Source organism: Lynx rufus, unplaced genomic scaffold, assembly GCF_022079265.1.
Source record: "Lynx rufus isolate CCGP_SWC_20201006 ecotype Redwood Valley unplaced genomic scaffold, mLynRuf1.p SCAF_2, whole genome shotgun sequence".
Taxonomy (NCBI): domain Eukaryota; kingdom Metazoa; phylum Chordata; class Mammalia; order Carnivora; family Felidae; genus Lynx; species Lynx rufus.
The window spans coordinates 54641111-54666227 of record NW_025814834.1 but is presented as its reverse complement, the minus strand read 5'-3'; the positions used below and the strand labels follow the sequence as shown (position 1 = coordinate 54666227).

The 25117-nt window shown below is 36.2% G+C and overlaps 1 protein-coding gene across 1 annotated transcript in view; it reads right to left on the bottom strand.

Moving 5' to 3' along the window:
* Nucleotides 1-25117, bottom strand: part of SESTD1 (SEC14 and spectrin domain containing 1) — a 102911-nt gene that overhangs the window by 55823 nt on the left and 21971 nt on the right. The window contains exons 3-4 of the mRNA XM_047085537.1: nucleotides 17398-17488; nucleotides 12665-12778 (exon numbers count right to left, since the gene is read on the bottom strand). Coding sequence (XP_046941493.1) covers nucleotides 12665-12778; nucleotides 17398-17488 — 205 coding nt within the window. The remainder of the gene's footprint in view (nucleotides 1-12664; nucleotides 12779-17397; nucleotides 17489-25117) is intronic.

Sequence of the window (25117 nt, the reverse complement as noted above, 5' to 3'; positions counted from 1 at the left end):
ATATAATGATGAATGAGAAAAAGCAGGTCAGTGAACATTAAAATCATACCATTTTTAAAAGCTCAAAAATAAGTGAAACTAAATACAATATTTAGTAACAAATAATATCTTTAAATGGCAATTCTACAGATACAAATAGAAAAGAATAATAAAAGGTAAACATTCCCTATTTTCTTAAGATTTTGTCTTTCACATCTAAATTAACACACACACACACACACACACACACACACACACACAGAATGAGAATATGAACAAAGGATGGATAAATACAAATAAGTTACCTTTATTTCAAAGAATGGAGATTTGGGTTCTTGGGATGGGCTGTGGGTAACCAAGTGTTTATTTCAGTATTAAGCTTCATATATACCTACATGTTTTTAAAAAGAATATGTAGCAAATACTGTATTTAAAAACTAAACACAGAATCAAGAGAAGAAGGGAACAACTATCAGTAGCTGACTGAAGAAAAAGCTAACTTCTGAGGCAGCAAGCAGGGAGGTTACAGGGAGAACAAAGGGAAATCTAGAGATGGTAGTAGTAAGAAAGCTGAGGGGGTTTATATGCCTTTTCCTCCATTTAAAAAGTAAAAGAAGGGTGCCTGGGTGGCTCAGTCAGTTAAGTGTCCCACTCTTGATTTTGGCCTGGGTCATGATCTCAAGGTTTTGAAATCGAGCCCCGCATCAGGCTCTGCACGGAGGATTTTCTCTCCCTCTACCTCTCTCCCCTGCTGGGGTGAGTGTGTGTGTGTGCATGTGCGCGTGCTGTCTCCCTCTCTAAAACATAAACAAACATTTTCTAAAAAGTAAAAGAAAAGATATAGAACACCAAATTACATTTTTGGTTAGTTTAACAGCAGCAAACTATATTATATCCATCCGTTTTAAATGGCAATTAACGCGATCTCTCTTGCACAAGTTTAGCATATCTCAATTTCACAGTCTTCCTGTTTAGGTAATAATGAAAGCTAACTTAAATATCTATTAAAATTTTTTAATGTTTATTTATATTTAAGAGAGAGAGAGCGCAATTGGCGGCGGGGGGCAAAGAGACAGGGAGACAAAGAAATTGAAGCAGGGGGTGCCTGGGTGGCTCAGTCGAGCGTCTGACTTCAGCTCAGGTCATGATCTTGCGGTTCACGAGTTCAAGCCCCACGTCGGGCTCTGTGCTGATAGCTCAGAGCCTGGAGCCTGCTTCAGATTCTGTGTCTCCCTCTACCTCTCTGCCCCTACCCCACTTGTGCTCTGTCTCTCTCTCAAAAATAAATAAAAACATTAAAAAATTAAAAGTTTAAAAAAAGAAAATTGAGAAGAGAAGAGAAGAGAAGAGAAGAGAGAAGAGAAGAGAAGAGAAGAGAAGAGAAGAGAAGAGAAGAGAAGAGAAGAGAAGAAAAATTGAAGCAGGCTCCAGGCTCCAAGCCATCTGCACAGAGCCTGACATGGGGCTTGAACTCAGACTGTGAGATCATGACCTGAGCTGAAGTCAGACGCTTAACTGACTGAGCCACCCAGGCACCCCAAAACAAACATCTTAAAGAATTTTTTTAAAACAAAATAAACATCTCAGAATAAAAAGAACACAAAATTTTTTTCTCTTATTGAAAAATCTGTCACAGAGGGCTTTATTTTATTCTCTTGTTCTAACGCAGCTTCTTTAGACTAGAGGACAGGCATGACACTGAACAGTAAATGTTAAGTGGCGTTCAGGCCACAAGAACCATCTCATCTTCCAGCAAGTTCTTCTGGGATCTAGACAGATATCTCCACAAGAGCAAGAGTAAACACAGTCAGCTCCCACGGAGGGCCTTTTCCTTTGTCCAAAGTGCCTAGCAATCTATTAACTAGATATACACTAACAGTGAAAAAGAAATATGTATTTACTCCAGGAAGAAACACTGCTTGCTAAATTAAGCACCAGTTCACATCTGAAAAGACACCTGAACAGAAACGAATGTAAAATATAATGAATAGTCTCTCTGCTCTTCTACTGTGCCTCACCTGACACAATATTCTATTTGAACATTGAAAAAATGTCTACTGAAAAATCCCTTTCATGTCCCTCTTATTATAATTTAACTTTTAATGATGTTATTCATTTGTTCAACATTCATTATTTAAAAGAGTTAAACTGATTAGAAATATTATTTATTAGAAGCTATGTGTTCTAGTGCTGGGAATACAAGGATGGGTAAGATATGTTTCTACAAAGGAAATGAGCTTTTTATTTCTGCAATATTCTACAGAGTTGTTTTCATAAAAAGAAGTAGATTAAAGTTTTCTGATTTATTTCTACAGCCTTTGTTAAAAATACTCTAAATAAATCTAAATATTGTTGCAATAGCACAGAGGGACCAAGGTTTTACTAAAATATCCCAAATGATTTCCAAATACCTTTCTTAGGTTAAACACCATTATAATGATTTAATTGTAAGGATACCGAGCTAGGAACCAATCACTCCAGGTTTGTGCCTTAGCTCTGTCACAAATTCACTGACTTTGTAGAAGTCAGCCTAAAGGAACTCACTCCAGGCTATTTTTCCAATCTGCCAAAGAAGGCAGTTGCGTTAAACTATGTCTCTTTAAGCTCATAAGAGGACATATTCTAATGAGCTGTCATGCTGTACATTTAATTTGGGCCATTCTTCTCTAATACATGACCTATCTTGCCCAATGGAGAGTATTTGTCACTTTCTACACATACTGGTTAGCCTCACTAAAAAAAAATAATAATAATAATAATAAAAGTTAACATAAATTATATTATAAAAAATGTAGAAATATATATTTGTAGTATCTAAATACATTAAAGTCACTGGTAACAGACTTCAAGTTTAATAAGCCAAAGGGAAAATGTGAAATTACTTAGTTATGCAGAGCAAAAGCTGTACTTGCATCTGAAGATTTCTTGTAAAAAAAACTTTTCTTCCTAAAACCAACATAAATGCAAATAGTGCAGAGTCACTGTCTTTTATCACATAAAATATATTTAAGAAAATACTATCTCTTAGGAAACATAACTTTTGAAGAAAAAAGTTACCTAAGATTATTGTTATGATATTTACACTTATGCAAAATAGACATAAACAAGAACATATCACAATTATAGACCTGCATAAGACTCATTTTCTCTATTATTAGAAAATAGTTTATAGAATCTATATTCTTATAAAACTCACTGATGGCTGTTCAAAGTGAAAATAGACCTGCCATGTAGAAACACAGAACTGTATCAATACCAAAGGTATCTCAAAGCTAAATTATGTCTATGGAGAAAAACAATAGCTTTAACAATCAGAAGACTGAAAATCACAACCATTTAAAATTAACAACTTAAGGAACTATCTACTGTGATGAAGTATCAGTTTGTACTTCAATAATTTCATCTTTACTTAAGAGGGGGACTGAGGACAAGGAGAAGTGCAGAAGAAGCTGGCAAAACACCAATAACTGATTCTATTTTATTAGATAATGTTCAAAAAGAATGAAGGAAAAAAAATTAAGAAGGGTATCTAAGTATCACCCCTCTGAAGTGAGTCAGGAGAAGCATCCATAAAAGAAAAGAGAAAGCCTCCTTCCAGTCCACAGCAAAAGTACATTCTGTTTACAAAGGTAAGTTGTGCAATTACCTTTGGAAAATGACACCATTTGCCAGAACGCAGCATATAAATTACAACTGCTTCTAAGATGACAAACCAAGCTACAATGAACCAATGATTCTACTCCACTCCAGTGCCAGCGTCACAGAGAAACAGGATTTCACAAAAAGAGCAAATTCAAATGCACAAGCAAAGGAAATATGGGAAGAAACCGTATTTTTCTGGGGGTGGAAGGGCAAGGATTTAGGCCTGAAGTAAAACTGGAGTGCTAAGAAAGTAAACTATGCAGACAAGGAGATTTCTGGAAGTTGGAAAAGCGCAGAAACAGATTAGAAAGTAAATAATCTACATTTCAAAAAAACAGAGAGAACTAACACGTATCACAGTCAATGTGGTGAAACAAATTTGGAATCTCACACTAGGTGATTTTTTTTTTATTTTCTTTAATGTTTATTTATTTTTGAGAGAAAGACAGAGAGAGCAAGTAGGGGAGGGGCAAAGAGAAGGGGAGACACAGAATCAGAAGCAGGCTCCAGGCTCTGAGCTGTCAGCACAGAGCCTGATGCTGGGCTGGAACCCACAAACCATGAGATCATGACCTGAGCTGAAGTTGATGCCCAACCAACTGAGCCACCCAGGTGCCTCTAGGTGATTTTTCTCTAAGCTATTCATTACAGCTTCTCAAGTTACAAAATACTGGTAAGATTTCCTATATTTCTGTCAACAGTTCTGAAAGAGACCACTAATACAACAAACCTTCATAAAACATTTAAATATGAAGCAGTGAAAAGTCAGGGCTATTTTATCTCACGGGAAATGTTTTATTTCCCCTCAAAGAGGGGGAAACACACACCCAAAAGCAATCATCCCCAAAATTAAAAACAAAATTAGAAAATAAAGGTCCAAAATATCACATTTAGGTCATGCATATTATGTCTAATCCCTTTACCCCAGGATTCTTCATATAAAAACACACAAATAATGCCATAATTGCTAAGAAGTCTAAGGAAATATTTTCCAAAACTGCAGAAAAAGGTGTGAAAATCTTTACTTAATAAGAAATAACACTGCAAATTAGAGAATTATTAAAAAGTTCAAAAAGACACAAATAGGTAGGTATCAGTGCATTAGAATATTAAGCATACTAGCCAGTTCTTTATCTCCTGTAGAACTTTCTTTCAAATATTTACTGACAATGTCACCTATTCTAATCAAGGGATTGTTAGAAAAACTACATTTGAGCAGAAAAGCAAACCTAAAAATCAAACAATTCCTTACCTTGGAGAAAGAAGATAATACCATAAACTCAAGATTTCATTTCTCAAAAAAACATTTAAAATAATACATTTTCCTAAAGAATGTCTTTAGACTGACTCACTGGCAATACTTCTCCCCAAAATTCTGACAATCTCAAGAACACTCTCCATAACATTCTATAGTATTTTATCATTTTTCCCAGAGCATAACAGAGAAGTAGTATACAATGAGCTTGTTTTAAGAAAGGATTTACTAAATTGTTAATACTATAAAATACTGAATTAAAGGGAACTTCATCAAACAATCAAATAACATGATATACACCAAATAAATCAATTCTGACTTTTCCCATCTAACAAATGGTATGGATGATCTTTAATTTTAAAACAGTTATGTAAGATGCAGAGTGAGCTATTATAAACCATTTACAAAATTATCTATTTTTATGTTCAATTTTAAGACTATATATAAATTATGATGAAAATGGTACTATACCTTCAAAAACAGAAGGGGAAATTATTTTCATAACCTAATCTTTGAAATTTTAACTTTTATACTTTAAAAAAATTGACTGGTTTATTTTTATAATTTTTACATTTCTTTTTAAGCAACTATAAGTGAGAAAAGGTTTGTAAGCCTAGCCTGACAACTCTTTGAAAGGGTAGAAAGTCTTTTACTGTTCATAAATGAAAGTTCAAATTTGATTTAATTACAACATATGCTTCCTTTTTTACCATAATTTTTGAGTACCAGAGATATCATCATATGCTAACTAATAATTTTGATGAAATGAGATTCATGTGTCAGAAAATCTATCTCAATCTTAGGAATGGGCAGAAGATATTACCGTTCTTTCAAGCAATGCTGGGTCTGTACCTTTGATTGACTTCCTATAGACTAGTCAGAGACAGGTTAATTTGTAGATATTGTTCAGAAAAAATGCAAATAGTTTATGATCAGTGAAACTGATCAGTTTTGGTCTAGTGAAATAAAGCATAACCTCAAATTTAGAATTTACGGATCTAAAGGACATTGAGCAGTTTTGCATCTAACTTGGCAATCTTATCTGTCTGTAAAAATCCTAAATTCCTCAAAAACTCTTAACCACACCTTACAAATTACTGATAACCTCATCAGACAATGATTTACCTATGTATGATTTGTGTTTATGTTATATTTGCAGGAGTGTCATGTTTTTACTTTTATGAAAATCATTCTTTTAACATATGCTTGATCTACTCAGGATTATGGTAGAGATCATATTCTGATTTTTGTCTAACTGCTAAATAATTCTAAATTATTTTCAACTATTCATCTCCATGAATAATATGTATAGATACCATTAAATTCTTGAAGAAAAGATTAATCAGTTACATTCAAAGTAGCTATCATTTTAAGCAGGAATCTAAACTTCAGATCTACCTCCAAAGAAATGTGAAACCTAGAAAACAAGCACAAAGGGAGCCAGAATAAAACAATGGAACTGCAAAAAGTTAGATAAAAAAGATCACTACCCTACATAAGTTTTTCAAACTTTTGCCAAGTCCATTCAAAGGAAATAAAAATCATAAAAATGTTTAAAGGTAAATACTACTTGAAAAAGTAAGAGGTTAAAGTAAGACAAATTAAATAACTACACCACAATACTTAATTAACTAGCACATACGACCGCTCAACAAGTTTGAAGAGAAAGATATTTGGCCATATTGTCTTTAATCAAAACATTTGTGAAGGTTTTCTTTAGTATAGAAACTTACTTATAAAAAGATTCAGAACTTGTTTCTCCTTTATTCTCCCTAGAACATTCATTCTTTCCTAATAAAACATTCCCCAAAAAACCTAACACAGAACCTCTCACTCTGCAGGCACTCACATTTCATTTTTTATTTTACTTAATAGTAAAAATGTGTGTGGAAGATATGAATTAAAAATGTGTCTTTGCGGATTTACTACAGATTCATGTGTGTATATATGTGTATATATATATATATTATTTCAACGTGTATGTCTGCTTGTATCTGTTAGCTGGGGAGTTATTTTTTCAGTAAGGGAAAACTGCTTTCTGCAAAAACTAGAAAGAAGTCATAATACATGGAGCCAGAGGTGCTCCCAACAGAACGTGAAGGAAGTCTCTGGTCCTGGATCCTAGCATTAGTATGGCCTCAAAAAAAGAAAAAGGAAAAAACAGAATCAGATGCAGTATTAAGAGGAGATAAGAGAAGAAAACAATTTATAATGGTGGCTGATTAACATTGCCAGTAAATAACTTTTACTCTCATGAATAACAATAAAGAATAAGGTAAAGATCCTTTGTGATTATTAGTCTCCCAATTTGAGGATAAGGTTAATGCCGTACTACTTCAATTTTATCTTGTCATTTAATAGACTACAGATACTATCAACTAAACAGCAAAAGCTATCAAAGCCACCAGGTAGAATGCTGCTGAAGGACAAAAAGTACATGAATATCTGAACTGCTAAAAGGGAAACTGAACAGGTAGGTACCTATTTCAGAGATAGGACAATACATAAGGAAATATTTAGGTGAGCAATGAGAGCTGAATATTCAATAGCTGATGAAAAACATCAGAGAAGTAAACAGGAAGAAAGTCATCTAGAAGAAAAATTTAGGAATGATGATGAGCGAGGAAATGTGAAATCATGTGGGAAAAACAAGCTGTTGTTAAAACAACAAGTAGGTGTTTATTTGATGAATGTTGTTGACAGATGGTAATAAATAAACTTTTCTTATGGATTATTCTATAAAGTAAAACATACTGTTGCTTATAGGAATGCTGTACTTATAACAAAGTTGTACTTTAAAAATATTTAGTATATATCCAAAAACACAACCTTAATTACAACAGCCCAAATGATCCAAATAACATCAAGGAAAGTAATTTTTGATTAAACGAGAATCTATGTTGAATTTAATTATATATAGCTCTAAGTATCATATAATGGCTGTGTTGAACTGCCGCTTAAAGTTGAATGTGCTTGGCAGTACATTACCCAGCATTTGAAATTACTCTCATCTCATTAAGATATTAGGCTTTTTAATAAGTGCCTAGTGCTTATTTACTCGGGAAAATATCCTAGCTAAATCTCTTCAATGACTGAAAGAAAACAATATAGTGATATAAAAACTTTCATAGTTGGGTTTTAAACATCAATCTATGACACCAGATCTAAGCAGAGAGGAACTGTTTTCTACTTTATTTCCAAGATGCAATGTGTTTAGTCACTATGAACTCATATAGCATGAGACTCAACTAGGCACAGCATTTCTGAGCAGATGCCTATGCTTAAGCAGGATGTGACAGACTCTTCACAAAAGGGATCTTCTCTCCTATTCCGTGTTCGCAGCTTTAGTTTCTAAACCACTGGCCTCTGCTTTCTCTCAGAGCAACATTTCCTGCACAACTGGCATGAACAGCAGACCTCCCTGCCTGTCAGAAGTACTCACTCATCATGGCAACATTCAGGCAACCTTTACTCTCTTCCCTCACTACACTTTTATTTCTCCTCCCTCAGATGCAGTTTCTCATTCAACTATCAGGGTAACACCTTTTCTAACGGTGTTAGAAGGCAGCCTTCCCCTACAGTGCCGGCACATCTTTCCACTAAGTCCACATTCACAGTCAAGTCAACCGATGACAAAAGTACGCAAGATAAAATGGGGGTGGGGGGGGGATTCGACTCCATCTGCATAGGATGTAGAAAGCTGAGATGAACAATACTCCAACCCTCAGAACACCACCACCAGCACCACCACCACCAAAATAATGCAAGTTAATCTGCAAAATGACAACTTTTCTTCAACACACAAGAGTTACCAGGAAAACCAATTAACCTGAAAAACAGGAATAGGTTAGCGCTTTCAAGAAAAGATGGGACTAGAACACTTGCTTTCCTGAGGAAAATGCCAGAAATGATACAAGCCAGGTAAGGATTAAGCTACCATTTTTAACAAATCGCTAAGGGCCAAATGTGAACCAATGTGAAAATACAAAACCTCTGGAAAGTACAGACACACGAAGAATTCAATCTCACTTGCAGGCTCTTCTACACAGACCTCCTGGGAATCATGAGAAAGATAAGGATGGTTAAGATAAGAAACTTCAGGGGCACCTAGGTGGCTCAGTTGGTTAAGCATCTTACTCTTGATGCATCTCACTCAAGTCATGATCTCATGGTTGTGAGATCGAGCCCCACGCCAGGCTCTGTGTTGAATGTGGACCCTACTTAAGATATTCTCTCTCTCTCTCCCTCTCTCTCTCTCTCCCCCCCCATCTGACTTTCTCTCCCACTTGTACGTGCATGCACTCTCTCTCAAAAAAAAAAAAAAAAAAAAAAAAAGGTAAGAAACTTCAAACAGCCTCTCTCAGATATAGACCTGGGACACGTGAACAGCAGCCACCAATGAAAAGGCATGAAGATGAGACAGCCCAGATTCTTCAACTCTATCTCCTCTAGAGAACAAAAACCTTTGCATGCTGAGGGAAAGGGAACAGAACCCAGATGACCTTGGAGCACAAATACAGCCCCACTGTAGCTGGAGGAAAGGAAAAGAAAAATCTTCTGGTGGAGGCAAGAATATATGATGAGCCCACACTATCACAGCCCTTCTAAAGCTGGGAAAGAGGGCTCTACTTCCTAGACTCAGTGTCACAAAGCCTGCCTAAGACTGAGACTGAACCAGAATAACAGAAAATGCCCCTCAGACAAACACTGAGTAGCAAGGAACAGCAGTCTTTGGTTGACTATATATTTGGTTGCATCTATAATGCAGAGAGAGATCTTTTCTGAGGCAAGGTACAAAGGAAAGACCTATAGCTGAGGGTGAAATAAACACTGAAAAAAACAGTCTCTGGCAAGCTAGCACCATCTTCAACACAAGGTAGCTCAAGAGGAATTTGAAGCCTGTGGTGCACTAAGGAAAATAAAAGCAACAACAAAAGCCAAAGCCAACTCAACTCCTGGCGCAGCTAACTCTCCTGCCCCACTGAAAACCTAGCGAAAACCAAGATGGGCCCATGAACAGGCACAAATACTATTTACTTCAGTCTTGACTATCCTAAACAACATGTCCAACATGCCACAAAAAATAACAAGGCATGCAAAAGGCAATCAGGAATCAAAGCAAATGACGTAACTAGAGTAAGACAGACCCAGATACTGGAACTATCAGGTAAGGAATTTAAAGTAACCATAATACATGCTAAAGGTTCTCATGGAAAAACTACAAGAAAACAGGCAAGAACAGATGGGGGATTTCAGCAAAAAGAAACTATAACGAAGAATCAAAAAGAAATACTACAAACAAAACACATGGTAACACAGATGAAGTTGAGTTTACAATGAATGACTCATCAATAAACTCAACAAAGCCAAAGAAACAAACAGTAAACCTGAAAATGTTATCAACAGATGGGCGCCTGGATGGCTCAGTTGGTTAAGTGGCTCTCTTTAGCTCAGGTCATGATCTCAGTTTGTGAGTTCAAGCCCCACATTGGGTTCTGTGCTGACAGCTCAGAGCCTGGAGCCTGCTTCATATTCTATGTCTCCATCTCTCTCTGCCCCTGCCCTGCTCATGCTGTCTCTCTCTCTCTCTCTCAAAAATAAAATAAAAACATTAAAAAAAATTTTTTTTAAAAAAATGACAATGGATCAACAGGAAATACCCGAGGGGAAAAAAAAACATGGAAAAATAAAAGAGAACACCAACCCAGAAATTTTCAAATGGTCTAATATACATGCAATTAGAATTCTAGAAGTAGAAAAAGAAAATGGAGCAGATAAAATATTTGAAAAGAAAGTAAGAATTTTCCAAAATTGATGGCAGACATCAAACCAGAGATGCAAGAAGTTCAGGGAACACCAAAGAGAATAAATACTAAATAAAATACATCAAGGCATTACATAATAAAACTGCAGAAAAAACAAAAACTAAATGAAAAATCTTGAAGGTGGCCAATGGGGGAAAAAAATATATGGCACACAGGGGACCAAGGATACAAATAACAGAACTCTCCACAGGAGCTATGGAAATAAGTCACTGGTATGATAATGTCCTGAAAGAAACAATGAAACAAAATTCTATAACCACTGAAAATACCTTTCAGAACCATATTAGAAATAATGGTTTTTGTTTGTTTGGTTTTTTCAGGGGAAAAAAAAGGCTGAAAAAATTCAATGATAACAGACCTGCACTGCAAGATACATTAAAGGAAGCCTTTTAGACAGAGGACTATATTAGACAAAAAGATGAATCTCCAAAAAGAAATGAAGAACACCAGAAACGGCATAAAGATGAAATTCTTTTTTTATTTTAAACTGATGTAAAGAGATTATCTATGGCAAAAATAGTAGCCATCTATTGTGTGTTTACAGAATAGAAGTAAAATGTATGAAAACAAGGGGAGAAAATATTGGATATACAGTGTTTTAGGTAATTTCCACTATATGTTAAGTGGTATATTATTTGCAAGTAATAGTCCATTAATTAAAGATGTATATTATAGGGACACTTGAGTGGCCCAGTCCGTTAAGTGTCAGACTTCTGCTCAGGTCATGATCTTGCGGTTCATGAGTCCGAGCCCTGCATCAGGCTGTGTGCTGACAGCTCAGAGCCTGGAGCCTGCTTCCAATTCTGTGTCTCCTTCTCTCTGCCCCTCCCCTGCTCACGCTCTATCTCTCTCTCTCTCAAAAAGAAATAAACATTAAAAAAAAAAAAAAGATGTAGACTGTAAACCTAGGGTGTACACACACAAAAAAAATCTAAATAAGAGATATAAACTACAATACGGATAAAATGTTATCATAAAAAATAATCCAAAAAATAGAAAAAGAACCAAAAAATACACAAAACCTAGCAAGATAGATTTTAAACCACCTGGTTTTATGAAATACTAAAATAACAGATTATCAGAATGGATATGAAGCAAGACCTAGGGGCACCTGGGTGCTCAATCAGGCATCTGACTTCGGCTCAGGTTATGATCTCGTATTTCATGGGTTTGAGCACTATCGACAACGGCCAAAGTATGGAGAGAACCCAAATGTCCATCAACAGATGAATGCATAAAGAAGGTGTGGTATATATATACAATGGAGTATTGCTCAGCAATCAAAAAGAATGAAATCTTGCCATCTGCAACAACGTGGATGGAACTAGAGTGTATTATGCTAAGCAAAAGCAGTCAGAGAAAGACAAACATCATATGACTTCACTCATATGTGGAATTTAAGATACAAAACAGATGAATATAAGGGAAGGGAAACAAAAATAATATAAAAACAGGGAGGGAGCCTCTCTCGCCCTGTATTTAAGAGACTCTTAAATACAGAGAACTGAGGGGTTTGTTGCTGGAGGGGTTGTGGGGGGGGGGGATGGGCTAAATGGGCAAGGGTTAAGGAGGACACTTGCTGGGATGAGCAGAGGGTGTTATATGTAGGGGATGAATCACTGGATTCTATCTCTGAAATCATTATTGCACTGTATGCTAACTAACTTGGATATAAACTTAAAAATAATAATTTTAAAAATATGTTAAAACTAGGAAAAAAACGCTAAAAAATACAGAGTGATACAAATGAAAACAAGAAAGAATTTGTGGTCTTTGACAAGGAATCATAATCTATTCAACAAGTATGTGAATGTCAATTATACACTAATCATTGCTTAGGCACTGTGTGAGAACTGCTTGAGCACAGCTTAGTATCCAATGACAAGCAAACAAAATAATATCAGCAAAATGCTATTTTTAAAGATACAACACACTTCTGCTTTTTTATATAGAGTATATTTACCTCAAAGCCAAGTCTATCCTTTTCTTTCCAAAAACAAAAATGTGTTACTTTCTTATCCCAGAATTCATCGGGCTTCACTACACAAACAAGGGACACCTCAGCTGGAACAACATTCTATAAAATACAAAAAATAATAATTATAAATTAGACATGTAAAATGAATAATTTATTAACACCATAAATTACTAAATGTTCATGGTTAGGCTGAATAATTAAGAGACCTTTGGAAAAGAATTAAAATAATAAAGAAATATTCCAAACTTCAAAATATACATGGCAATAAAGAAATACTTGGAAAGACAAGCTGATTCAGAAAAGACTTCAAATAAACAATGTAATAAAAACAGTACATGTGGGGATGCCTAGATGGCTCAGTCTGTTAAGTATCCGACTTTGGCTCAGGTCATAAGCTCATGGTTCATGAGTTCAAGCTCAGCATCAGGCTCTACTCTTGACAGTGCAGAGCCTGCTTGGGATTCTCTCTCTCTCCCCCATTCTCTGTCACTCCCCCACAATCTCTCTCTCAAAATAAACAAACTTTAAAAATAAATAAATAAACACTGTACAAATGAAATTACTTTTGTGTTTTACTGAATCTTTGTAATAGGTAATGTTCAGATTAAACTACAATATAATTTAAATTAAATAACTACATATTTTGTTTTTGTGTTCAAAAAATTTTTTGGGCATAATAAAATCATCTTGGACAATTTCTTCAAATGATGTAAAATCAATTTTTTCACAAAATAAATTTTTTGCTGGCAATTATACAAAAGAGCCAAGATTCTACTTGATTATTAACTTGAAGAGGATAAGCTAATCTTTGACAAATACAATTTCACATTTACTAGATATGGTTATTCATATTACCTTAAAAAGAATGGAAATTAACATTTACTGAGTCAATAAATATTCCATGTATATTTTATCAGCAAACCCATATAGTCTATCTTTAAAATAGATCTGAGGGCGCCTGGGTAGCTCAGTCAGTTGAGCGTTCAACTTTGGCTCAGGTCATGATCTCTCGGTTCATGAGTTCGAGCCCCATGTCAGGCTCTATGCTAACAGCTCGGAGCCTGGAGCTGTTTCGGATTCTGTGTCTCCTCTCTTTCTGCCCCTCCCCTGCTCATACGCATGCACAAGTGCTCTCTCTCTCTCAATAAATAATACATCTTAAATCTATCCATTTCTACCACCTGCATTGCTAACATTCCCAAACTAGTCAGCCTTTTAAAATATCCTCTTAACAGGCCTCCCTTCTTCATATTTTCTCATGCTCAGAGTAAAATTCAAACTCCTACCAAGGCCTAGAAAGCCCTCCAAGCTCAGGGCCCCAATGACCCTCAGACCTCACCTCATACCCCTCTCCCCATAGATCACTCCCCTACCACAGCCACACTAAGTTTCCTGCTGTTTCTGCCTCAAGCTTATGCCCTTGATGTCTCCTCAGTCAGGAATGTTTTTTGCCCCGTACACAGAAGAATGCTCCCTCTATTTAAGATTCTACTCAAATATCCCCTTTTCAGACAGACCTTCCCTGACAACCCTATCTAAAGTAGCACCATATGACTCGGTCTCCTTTTACCACTATATTTTTCTTCATAGCATTTATCACTATCTGATGTTACATTACTTAGTAATTTGCCTAATTACTTACTATCTGTAGTAATGTACTACTTTATGTAAGATATCTAATATCTTACTATCATGTCAGTCCTATATCTCCAGCCTTTGATAGTGCCTGGTATATAGAAGACACTCCATAAATAACTTTAAATAAATGAATTCACATTAAATAAAATTGAGAGAATGAGATCTACTTGAATTTCACAGAAGAATAAACAGAGTTTCAAAGAACTAAAGTAACTTGTCCAATATGACAGAGTTGTTCAGTCATGGAGCTTAAAGAGAAACCAGATCTGACTCTAAAGTTCTATCACACCATTTCAAATGTTCTAGACCAGGAGTCAGTAAATTCTCTCTCAAGATGTAGACAGTAAACATTTTAGGCTTTGCAGGCGATATAGTCTCTGCTGCAACTACTTCAATCCTGTCATTATAGTATGAAAGCAGCCATAAACCATATAAATGAATGGGCATAGTTGAGTTCCAACAAAACTTTATTTATGAATTCTAGGAGTCAAATACCATTCAAGACCATAAATGGCAAAACTGAATAACAATAATAATAAATTATGGTTATAATTAATTATTATTAAGGAGAAAATAGAAATGCTTCCATTTAAACATGTTATTGGGCACGTCACAAATCTAGTGCCCCCTGCAATTACCAGGCTATGAATTAGTTAAGTAAATTCAACAGTATCAAAGTTATCAGAGAGGCTGGGAAACTTAGGGTAGAGTGAGGTTTATTTATATATTGACTTTTGGAAGACTATTATTTCAAAATCACTGAATATTAAAGTTGCGAGAAACAAGAGAAACCAAACTCATTTTAGAGAATATTAGTTACAAAGCCAACACTAAGCTCTGGGATCCCAAACAACTGGTACTCGTACCTTTTGAAATTAAAGCAATGAATGATTTTGTATGTAGAAACTGCTTGACTAGGAGTAAACAAAAGGCCATTGCAACTTCTGAAAATGTTAACTACTAATAAATCCAAAAGTTGTTAAAATACCTATCGGAAAAGAAATCCCAAGAGGGGATTAAATCATCCACTGACTGTTCTTCAAAACTGCCAATGATCAAAGTCCAGTTCAAACAGCAAGCCCCAAACAGGTCATCTGTGACACAGGTGAATGACAGGATGAAAGGAAGAACAACACAAGGTCATAATTAATGGATTTCTCACCTAATAGTTATTTTAACAACTTTTACTGAGAAGAATTCATCTTCACAGGTGGGATATAAAAGTACTCAGAACATATCTGACAGAAAAAGTTATGGGATATCAATCTGTGCTCCCTTAAAAACTGATCCTCTAGAGGCTATATCCTTTCCAACTCGAAGGAGTAATCCTAATGATGAAGGTTTAGGCCACACGTTTGAATACAAGGTAATGGGTACCTTATTTGGGAACCTCCTCCAATACATCCCACTGGTAAATATACACTTTGTAAAGGATAAAAACAAGACTTAGGGGTTGGACCATGTTAAGTTCTAACCGTGGCTCTTTCCCATGTTCACTGTATGAACCTGGCTAAGTTACTTAAAATCTTTGAGCCTCAGTTGACCCTTGGGGATAACAAAACCTGCCTCCCAAGGTTCTGAGGATAAAATTAAATGACATAATTTACATACGAAGCTTAGTACAGTCTTAACCATATTAACCATATGCTTAATCATATTAACACTAAAAGTATCCTCATCCCTCAAATCCCTTTTTCCTAATAGTCCCAAATAAAAAATAAAATACTAAGAATCATTCTCCATGGGGCACCTGGGTGGCTCAGTCAGCTGAGCATGTGACTCTTGATTTCAGCTCAGGTCATGATCTCACAGTTCATGGGACTGAGCCCCATGTCGGCTCTGTGCTGACAGCACAGAGCCTGCTTGGGATCCTCTTTCCCTCTTTCTGCCCCTCCCTGTCTCTGCCTGCGTGCTTTCTCTCTCTCTCTCACAATAAATAAATAAACATTAACAAAAAAAAAAAAAAAAAAAAGAGGATCATTCTCCTTAGTTATCATTTGAAATTTTACATTATCTTCCTTTCCACAGAACCCCAAAGCAGCTACTAATTATTTCCCAATCCATTTAAAATTCTTCATCTTTCTTCCAATATCATTAATATTTACTTAACTGAATTTCACTATCCTATGTAACTGCCAACTTCTATTTTCCCCAAACCAACCTGCCATCAACTCTCTTCATTATATTTGCTTCATTTCTGAGCTATCACTAAGTCAGTGTCCCTGCCAGGAATGCCCTTTTCACTTTCTTTCATCTAAATTAGATCATCTCTTTAATTTAACTCACTTAACTTCTACATTCTCTTGAAGCCCTTCTACAGAAACCCAGATATGTGTAAGCAATCTGCCTTTCAATCACTCAAATGTTTTATTTTTCTATTTCAGATCACAACATCTTCAATACCCTTATAATAAAGCAACAAATAGTTACTAGGTCCCTAGAACATGCGAAGGATCATGAAAACGTTCTGTGAGGAACACAGAAAAACACAGACTAGGCTCAGACCACGGACTTTGTAACTGCAGCTGTTTATTAAATGCTGGTTTGCGGGCTGCTAAAATCCCCAAGGACACAACTGTCAAGTACATTTCTTCTGGCTTAGAAATAAATAACAACACCATCATGAGTCCTGGTGCTTTTCGGAGGAAAAGGAACAAAAGGGAAAAGACTGCTCAGAACCACATGAGAAGCTTTTTCAGAACAGACTTACCCAAATCGTGGTCTCTACCTACAGGATCAGAATGGAGTAGACAGGGGATGATGCAGATACCACAGCCTGCAAAAGCTCCCAGTTAAGTCCGACAACATCACACTTTTAGACTCACTGGCCTACTTATTAAATTTATTAAACATGACATACTATTTTTGATCATTTACAAACCTTTAGGTCTGAAATTTATTTTACTAATCAAAGTCATACCTCTAAGAATTGAATTTTAAAAATCCAGTAGTGTCCATTTCAGAACTCAGTCACTGCCGAGAAGTCTGGGCACAGTCCAATAAATGAAATGCATTTCCATTATCACTTTATCTGTTGCTATAAAATAAAACCATTTCCTGATAGACAAAAATAAAATTACCTGTAGCATTAAGACTACTGTTTTCACCACATTCCACTGTGATTTTCTGCCATCCACAATCACGGTAAATCCTCTAGCCTTACACTTTTCACTGAAACAACAACAACAAAAAATTACAAAACATTAAAACGGCCTTCATATTTTGTTCTTTATAATCCTAAATAAAGTTTATAGCTTAATCATATACGGAGCAGCATTAATCTCACTTGATCTGGCTTACACTGTCATTAATAAAATGTTTAAGAGTATCCTTTCAGTTTTCTCAAACAATTTACTTTTTTCATTTCAGGAAATGTTGACAATCCACAAACTAATCTGGCAAGAAAATTACTCTGAAAGTACAGAATGTCAATGGCCTAAAAAAAGGAAGAAATCAAAGCAACATTCAAATAATCTCAAAAGCCTTTCAATTTCTTCATCTGTAAAATGGGATCACAGTGAAGTAGATAACTAGTGGCTGCCAAGTGCTTACAGACTTCTTACCTCTCCTTCCTGCTAGAAGTATAAGGTTAAAACAGGTAGAAAATAGCGTAAGCTATGACTAACCAATAGAAATGGATTCCCCGGTGTTCTTTTTAGGAAATTTAATGAGATGAGGTAGAATTTGGTCTACATAGTAATTCAAAGCCCGAATACTCCATGTATGAACATACCACCCACCTCTGCATTCTCAGATATTTGACCAACAAAATAAATATCTTGAGTATTGGAATGTGTTACTGCTATATATTATATTCAATTATTCAAGTATTAAACACTTCCCAAAAGTCTACCCTAGTAAAATGCAACAACTGTGTTGAAAAACTCCATCCTACAGACCAAACTACATAGATGCTTTATTATTATTATCTACTTATAAAATCAATTCAGTGCAAGGATCTCAACTGTCCTCCCTCCAATACAATAGAAGACATTTAGTTTTACTTAGCAGGGCAAGGAATTGGTAGTGAAACCTCTCCACACTCAAAGTTCTATCAGTTACATACATTATAGGAAAGGTAATTAGCAACCCTTTCCTAAAATATAAATCCAACAATCCAGGGGATTTTACCAATCCTGCCTTACTTCCTCCAACTATTCACATTAGCCTCAAGATGGTTCTTGAAAAAGTGAGGTCTAATTCCACTGACAAACAATAAAGTTTTAAGAATGGGGATGGTATTATTAAAGGTTTCTAAGATCCCCCGTAGGCAGGGCTAGAAGCTGAGTTTCCAAAGGAAACAGAGAACTACTCACAAGATGAGGCAAATTGAAAAAATGTCCATACAAAAAATCTGCACACAAACATTCACAGCAGCATAATTCCTAACAGCCAAAAGCAGAAACAACTCAAATGTCCATCAATGATGAACAGGAAAACAAAATGTGGTGATCTATACAATGCAATATTGTTCAATGCAAAAAGGAATGAAGTACTGGTACATACTACAACATAGATTAACCTTGAAAACATTATGCTAAGTGAAAGAAGCCAGACACAAAAGCCCACATATTGTATGATTCCATTTACATGAAACTTCCAGAATAAACAAATCCACAGAGACAGAAAACAGATTAAGAGCTGCCAAGGGCTAGGAGGAGAAGAGACTGGGGAGTGAATTCTAATGGGTACAACATTTTGGGGGGGGGAGGGGGCAAATAATAAGAGTGCATGATGGATACACAACCTTGTCAATATACTGAAAACCACTAAACTGTACAGTTAAAAAGGTGATGTTTAAGGTATGTGAATTATATCTCAATTAAAACAATGGTTAAGTACTCTGTTTTTGGATTTTGCATTTTAAAACAAAGGATTCATTAGGTATTCTTTGGGAGAAAAAATGTGAGATAATACAATGATCACTTTGGATTAGCAAGAGCATATAAAGACTTGCTTGGGGAAGCAAATCTGATACCTAACTGCTAGTTGAAGGATCAGGTAAGGAAGAAATTCCTGGAGTTTCCCAGCAACAAGACATCTAGGAAGATCACTTTAACTTAGGTAGGATACAAGACCAAGAGAGGTCAACCTAGGTCAGGTAGCTGGCTGTTGAGTAGTCTTCAGAGAAGTAAAACCAACTGAGGGTCTCTGCCAATGCATTGTAGAAATTTGCAGGAGCAGGACATAAGACACACAGAGCTGTTCAGTGGAAGGCCTCCTCTCACCGGTACTAGAGACAAGATCAGTGTGCCATCCTTGTAATTTGGTACTTTCTTTTCAATTGGCATCTGCATCTCGGAGATACAGGTTACACAACCATTTTGTTAAAGACGTTTTATGTGAATAATACATTTATATTTCAAAGCACACTCTAAATTAATCTGTATGTTAAGACAAAGAAAGTACGGAAGCTTGAAAATACTATCTGCAGTAATCTTAAGGGCGTAAAAGTGCTCTAAATTTATCTTTTGGGGTAGTTAAAAAAACACCCTTAATCATAATTTTCTCACATTTTACTAAGATAATGAAAATAAAATTGAAGGATACTATTTGAAAATTGCAAGACCAGTGATCTCTCAACTATGGGAATGGATTGTGGGTTTTTGTTTTGTTTTTACATTCTTACAAGTGGAGAGATAGTTTCAACTCTTTTCTAATATCTTAAGTTTAGAAGCATGTTCTGTCCTCTATAAAGGGTATGTTAGAGTAGCTGCAGTGCTAATATTAATAAATTTCTATACTTTTAATATGTTTATAATTACATCTAAAGAACAATAAAAACAATCTATTAAGACTGTCTCGTTGGTCCTCCCCCATTTGAGCCTTTCAAGGGTGAGGTAGCTACATTAAAACAACTATTAAAAGAGGAGAGGCTCCTTAAGAAGCTCACTCACTTTGACTAGAAACAGACTGGGGATTTCTGGGGTTCAGTACACTGTAGCTCTTCACTAATTTCTTTAATTAAAACTCTTCCACTTATAGAGCTCTGTTTATACTTAAATAATAGCAACGAATTTCACTTATGCTTTTATTACAACTTATTTACAATTTATCCTTAGATAACATGCTTCCAGAAAGCAAGGATATTATCTGACTGATATCCCGGCAGCTTTAGCACAGTGCTTTAAATATAGATACCCTTTAAAAATATTAGAGGGTGTACATTGTATCACTCCCCAGTCAGAAAGCAACAGTGGCTTTCCTTCTCCTTCAGAACGGAGGCCCTTACCATGGTTTACAAGATCCTCTCTATGATCTTTCTAGCCTCTCTGACCACTATTCTAGAACTCTGTCCCTCTCTCAAACTGCTCCCACCAAATTACCTCCTTGCTGATTCCACAAGCCTGCTTTCACCTCAGGGCATCTGCACTAACTGCTCTTTCATAAATGCTCTTTCCTAAATGCTCTTCCATCAGATATCTGTGCTACTTGCCCCTCACTTCCATCAGCTCTGGTAAAATATTATCTTATCATTTTGTGAAATAGTACCACACACACACCATCCTTAACTCTTTTCATGTTTTGTCTTCATAGCATTCATAAACATCCAACAAACTGTGTGCTTACTGGTAATATTCATTTGATCATTAGCTATAAGGCCCATAAGGGGAGGGACTGGGTCTCCTCTCTTCACCCATTTCCTCAGCACCTAGAACAATGAGGAGTTCATTGCAGGGTCTCACATATTTACTGAGAGACTAGAGACTTGTGGTATTAACAACTGTATAATTTTTTGGCAACTCATTAAAGCTCTGCATTCTGGTGTTTATTCTGCAACATAAATGAGTTTTTCTACAATTTTGAAGAATTGACTTAAGACCCAAGTTTGAATGAAAAAAAATAAAATAAAACTAAAGAAAATGGAAGGGTGACTTCTATAGATATTGAATCACTACAGAATCAATAGTAATCTGATCAAGATTAATCTGGGCAAGTACTTGGCAGCATTTCTATAAAGAAGATTTAAGAGTGGGGAGATGATTCTTAAGGTACCTTTCCAATCCTGATGATGTACCATGATTCTATATTGGGATGATCAACAAGTTCCTAAACTTTAAGCTAGAAAATAATGATTTTAAATACAGGTATACCTCATTTTATTGTACTCTGCTTTACTGCACTTCACAGGCCCTGCATTTTTTACAAACTGAAGGTTTGTGTGGCAACCCTGGTCCAGCAACTCTATAGGCACCACTTGCTCACTTAATGTCTCTGTGTCCTACTTTAGTAATTCTCACAGTATTTTTTTTATATTTACTTATTTTTGAGAGAAAGATTGTAAGCAGGGGAGGGGCAGAGAGAGAGAGAGAGAGAGAGAGAGAGAGAGAGAATGAATCCAAAGCAGGCTCTGCACTGCCAGTGTTGAGCCCAGTGTGGGGCTCAATCTCATGAACCATGAGATCATGACCTGAGCCAAGATCAAGAGTCAGACACTTAACTGACTGAGCCACCCAGGCACCCCAATTCTCGCAATATTTCAAACTCCAAATTATATATATTTGTTACGGTGATCTGTGATCTTTAATGTTCCTACCATAGTTGTTTTGGGGTGCCACAAACCACATCCCTATAAGATAGAGAACTGAATACGCGTTGTGTGTGTTCTGACTGCTCTACCAACAGTTGTTCCTCTGTCTCCCTCTCTCCTCGGGCCTCCCTAGTTGCTGAGACACAGTAATATTGAAATTAGGCCAATTAACAACTGCTCAGTAGCCTCTAAGTGTTCAAATGATTTTGTTCTTTGAATCAAAAGGTAAAAATGATTAAGCTTGGTGAGAAAGGTATGAAGAAAACCAACAAAGGCGAAAAGCTAGGTCTCTTTCACCAGTCAGCCAAGTTGTGAATGTAAAGGAAAAATTTACTGGAGGAAATTAAAAGTGCTACTCCTGTGAACAAATGAACTATAAGAAAGCAAAACATTCTTTGGAGAAAGTTTCAGTGGTCTGATTAATCTTCTGATTAAACCAGCCATGACATTCCCTTAAACCAAAGCCCAATCCAGACAGTACTATGGAGGCTGAGAGAGGTGAGGAAGCTGTAGGACAAAAGTCTGAAATTAGCAGAGTTTGATCTGTGAGGTTTAAGAAAGGAAGCCACCTTTAGAATGTAAAATTGCAAGGTAAAGCAGCAAGTGCTGATATAGAACCTGCAGCAAGTTCTCCAGAAGATCTAGCTAGGATCATTAATGAAGGTGGTTTACTCTACAGCAGATTTTCAATGTAGACAGAACAGTCTTCTATTAGAACAGCATCTTTAGGAGATGCCATCTAGGACTTGCACAGCTAGAGAGGAGAACTTAACAGCTGACTGTCAAAGGACAGGCTGTCTTGTCAGGGTTGACACAGCTGATGACTAAGTTGAAGCCAATACTCATTTACCATTCTGAAAGGCCTAGGGTCCCTAAGAATTATGCAGATCTACTCTGCCTGTATTGTGTAAATGAAATAACAAACCCTGGATGAAAACACATTTGTTCACAACATGGTATACTGAATGGGCTTAAGCCCACTGTAGAAACCTGCTGCTCAGAAAAACTGATACCTTTTAAACTATTACTGTTTATTGACACTGCACCTGTTCACCCAAGAGCTCTGATGGAGGTGTACAGTGAGATTAATGTTATTTTCATGCCTGCTAACACAATATCCACTCTGCAGCCCACGGACCAAGGAGTAATTCTGACAAGGAGTAATTCTGACTTTCAAGTCTTATTATTTGAATATTCCAAAAATCTATAACTGCCAGAGACAGTGATTCCTCTGATGGATCTGGGCAAGTAAATTTAAAACCTTCTGGGGCGCCTGGGTGGCGCAGTCGGTTAAGCGTCCGACTTCAGCCAGGTCACGATCTCGCGGTCCGGGAGTTCCAGCCCCGCGTCGGGCTCTGGGCTGATGGCTCAGAGCCTGGAGCCTGTTTCCGATTCTGTGTCTCCCTCTCTCTCTGCCCCTCCCCCGTTCATGCTGTGTCTCTCTCTGTCCCAAAAATAAATAAACGTTGAAAAAAAAATTTTTTTAAAAATAAAAAAAAAAAATAAAACCTTCTGGAAAGGATTCGCCATTCTAGATGACATTAAAAACATTCTTGATTCATGGGAAGAGATCAAAATATCGACAATAACAGAAGTTTGGAAGAAGGTAATTCCAACTCTCATGGATGATTTCGAGGCTTCAAAACTTGATTGAAAAAATAACTGCAGATGTGGCTTTCCTGTCATATTGGCTTCACTGCAGTGATCTAGAGCTGAACAGCAATTATCTCCAGGATATGCCTGTATATACTGAATATACTGTTGAAAGGAAATGTGAAATCAAATTAAAAAGTCTTTCAAATGTCTTTTATAAGACCATATTCACCAAGGCTGTTTCATATATCAATCATCAGCTGTGATAGATCCAGGTTAAATGTGAATAAATACTAAAAGTTACCAATAAATACGGCACTGTGACGATAGCAGAGGTGGCTGCAGAGCAGTAATCAGGAACACAAACTAGTGGTCAAAATGCCAGGTTCAAATTCCCCTTGGTTTACCACATGCTCTTGGTCAAGACACCTAAATTGCCTACTCTTTCTATGTCTCAGAACCCTCATACATAAGATGGGGATAATGATGACTGAACTCATCCCATAAGTTTGTTAAAAGAATTAAATGACTTAACGGTATCTATTATTTCCTGAAATCTAAGATATCCTTTTCACATATGCTTCCCAATCATAATCCACAAGCAAATCCTCAGGTCAGGTCCATTCTGAATTTAAAGTCCTACAAAGGAAAGAAATACCAGCCTAGACAAACTTCTGTCCATCAAAATAGTTTCTAATGAGTTGGCAACTTCAGTGTGTTTGAATTTTCCAACAAAATATAAGATGTTCTGAGAATGGTCAGTTACTAGGTTTAGTCAGCCCACATTTGAGTACACACAGCTCTGAGAAACTGAAGCAGTAAAATAAAATAGAAGGTAGAAACCCATATCCATAAGCCACACTGACCACCGACTAATAAGGTACTACACTGGGCTATGAAAAATACAAATTATAAGATACAGTTTCTCCCCTCAAGGAGCTCAGAATCATTTAGAAAGATGAAAGAATAAGGAGTATTTCAGTTAGTGTCTACTATACAGTCACAGACATATTATTTGTTACTAAGGAAACAATATACGCTTTTGAAATTAAAAAAATCAAGACAAATAATAAATGTAAAAATAAATAAAAAATCAAGAATCATCATTAAACACACTATGGTTAAATTCCTGAAGAGTCAGAAACAGTGAGTGCTATAAATCTGGATAACAGCAGAATCTGGGAAGGATCTACATAAAGGAGCTAATAAGATTTAATGTGAAGGACACTGAGCATAAAGAATATGAGCAAAGGCACTATATTAAGTTGAGAAAGTTTCTTAATTTCTCCGCCCTCATTTTTTCATCTATAAAATAGAAATAATACTATCTACTTTACCATTATTTTGAAAACTGAGTTAGTAAAAGTACTAAAACTAAGTGCCTTACATAATAAGTGCTCAAGAAATATTAACTGAAAAGGTGAGTCTAATCATACAAGGTCGTGGCAGAGAAGACTGAAAGACTGCCCTTGAGAACAAAGACCTAAGTCTTTCCTGCCTTCGCAATGCACCATGTACAATGTCTGCACTGGCATCAGCAAAATAAATGGCTACTGAATTGAATTCACTGTGCAGAAAAAAAGAGGTCATGGAAAACTGAGGATGATACAACTGTTGTTTTAGCGAAATCAATCTTGGTTTTGCCTGCAAAGTGGGAAGAGAATGGGGTTATTATA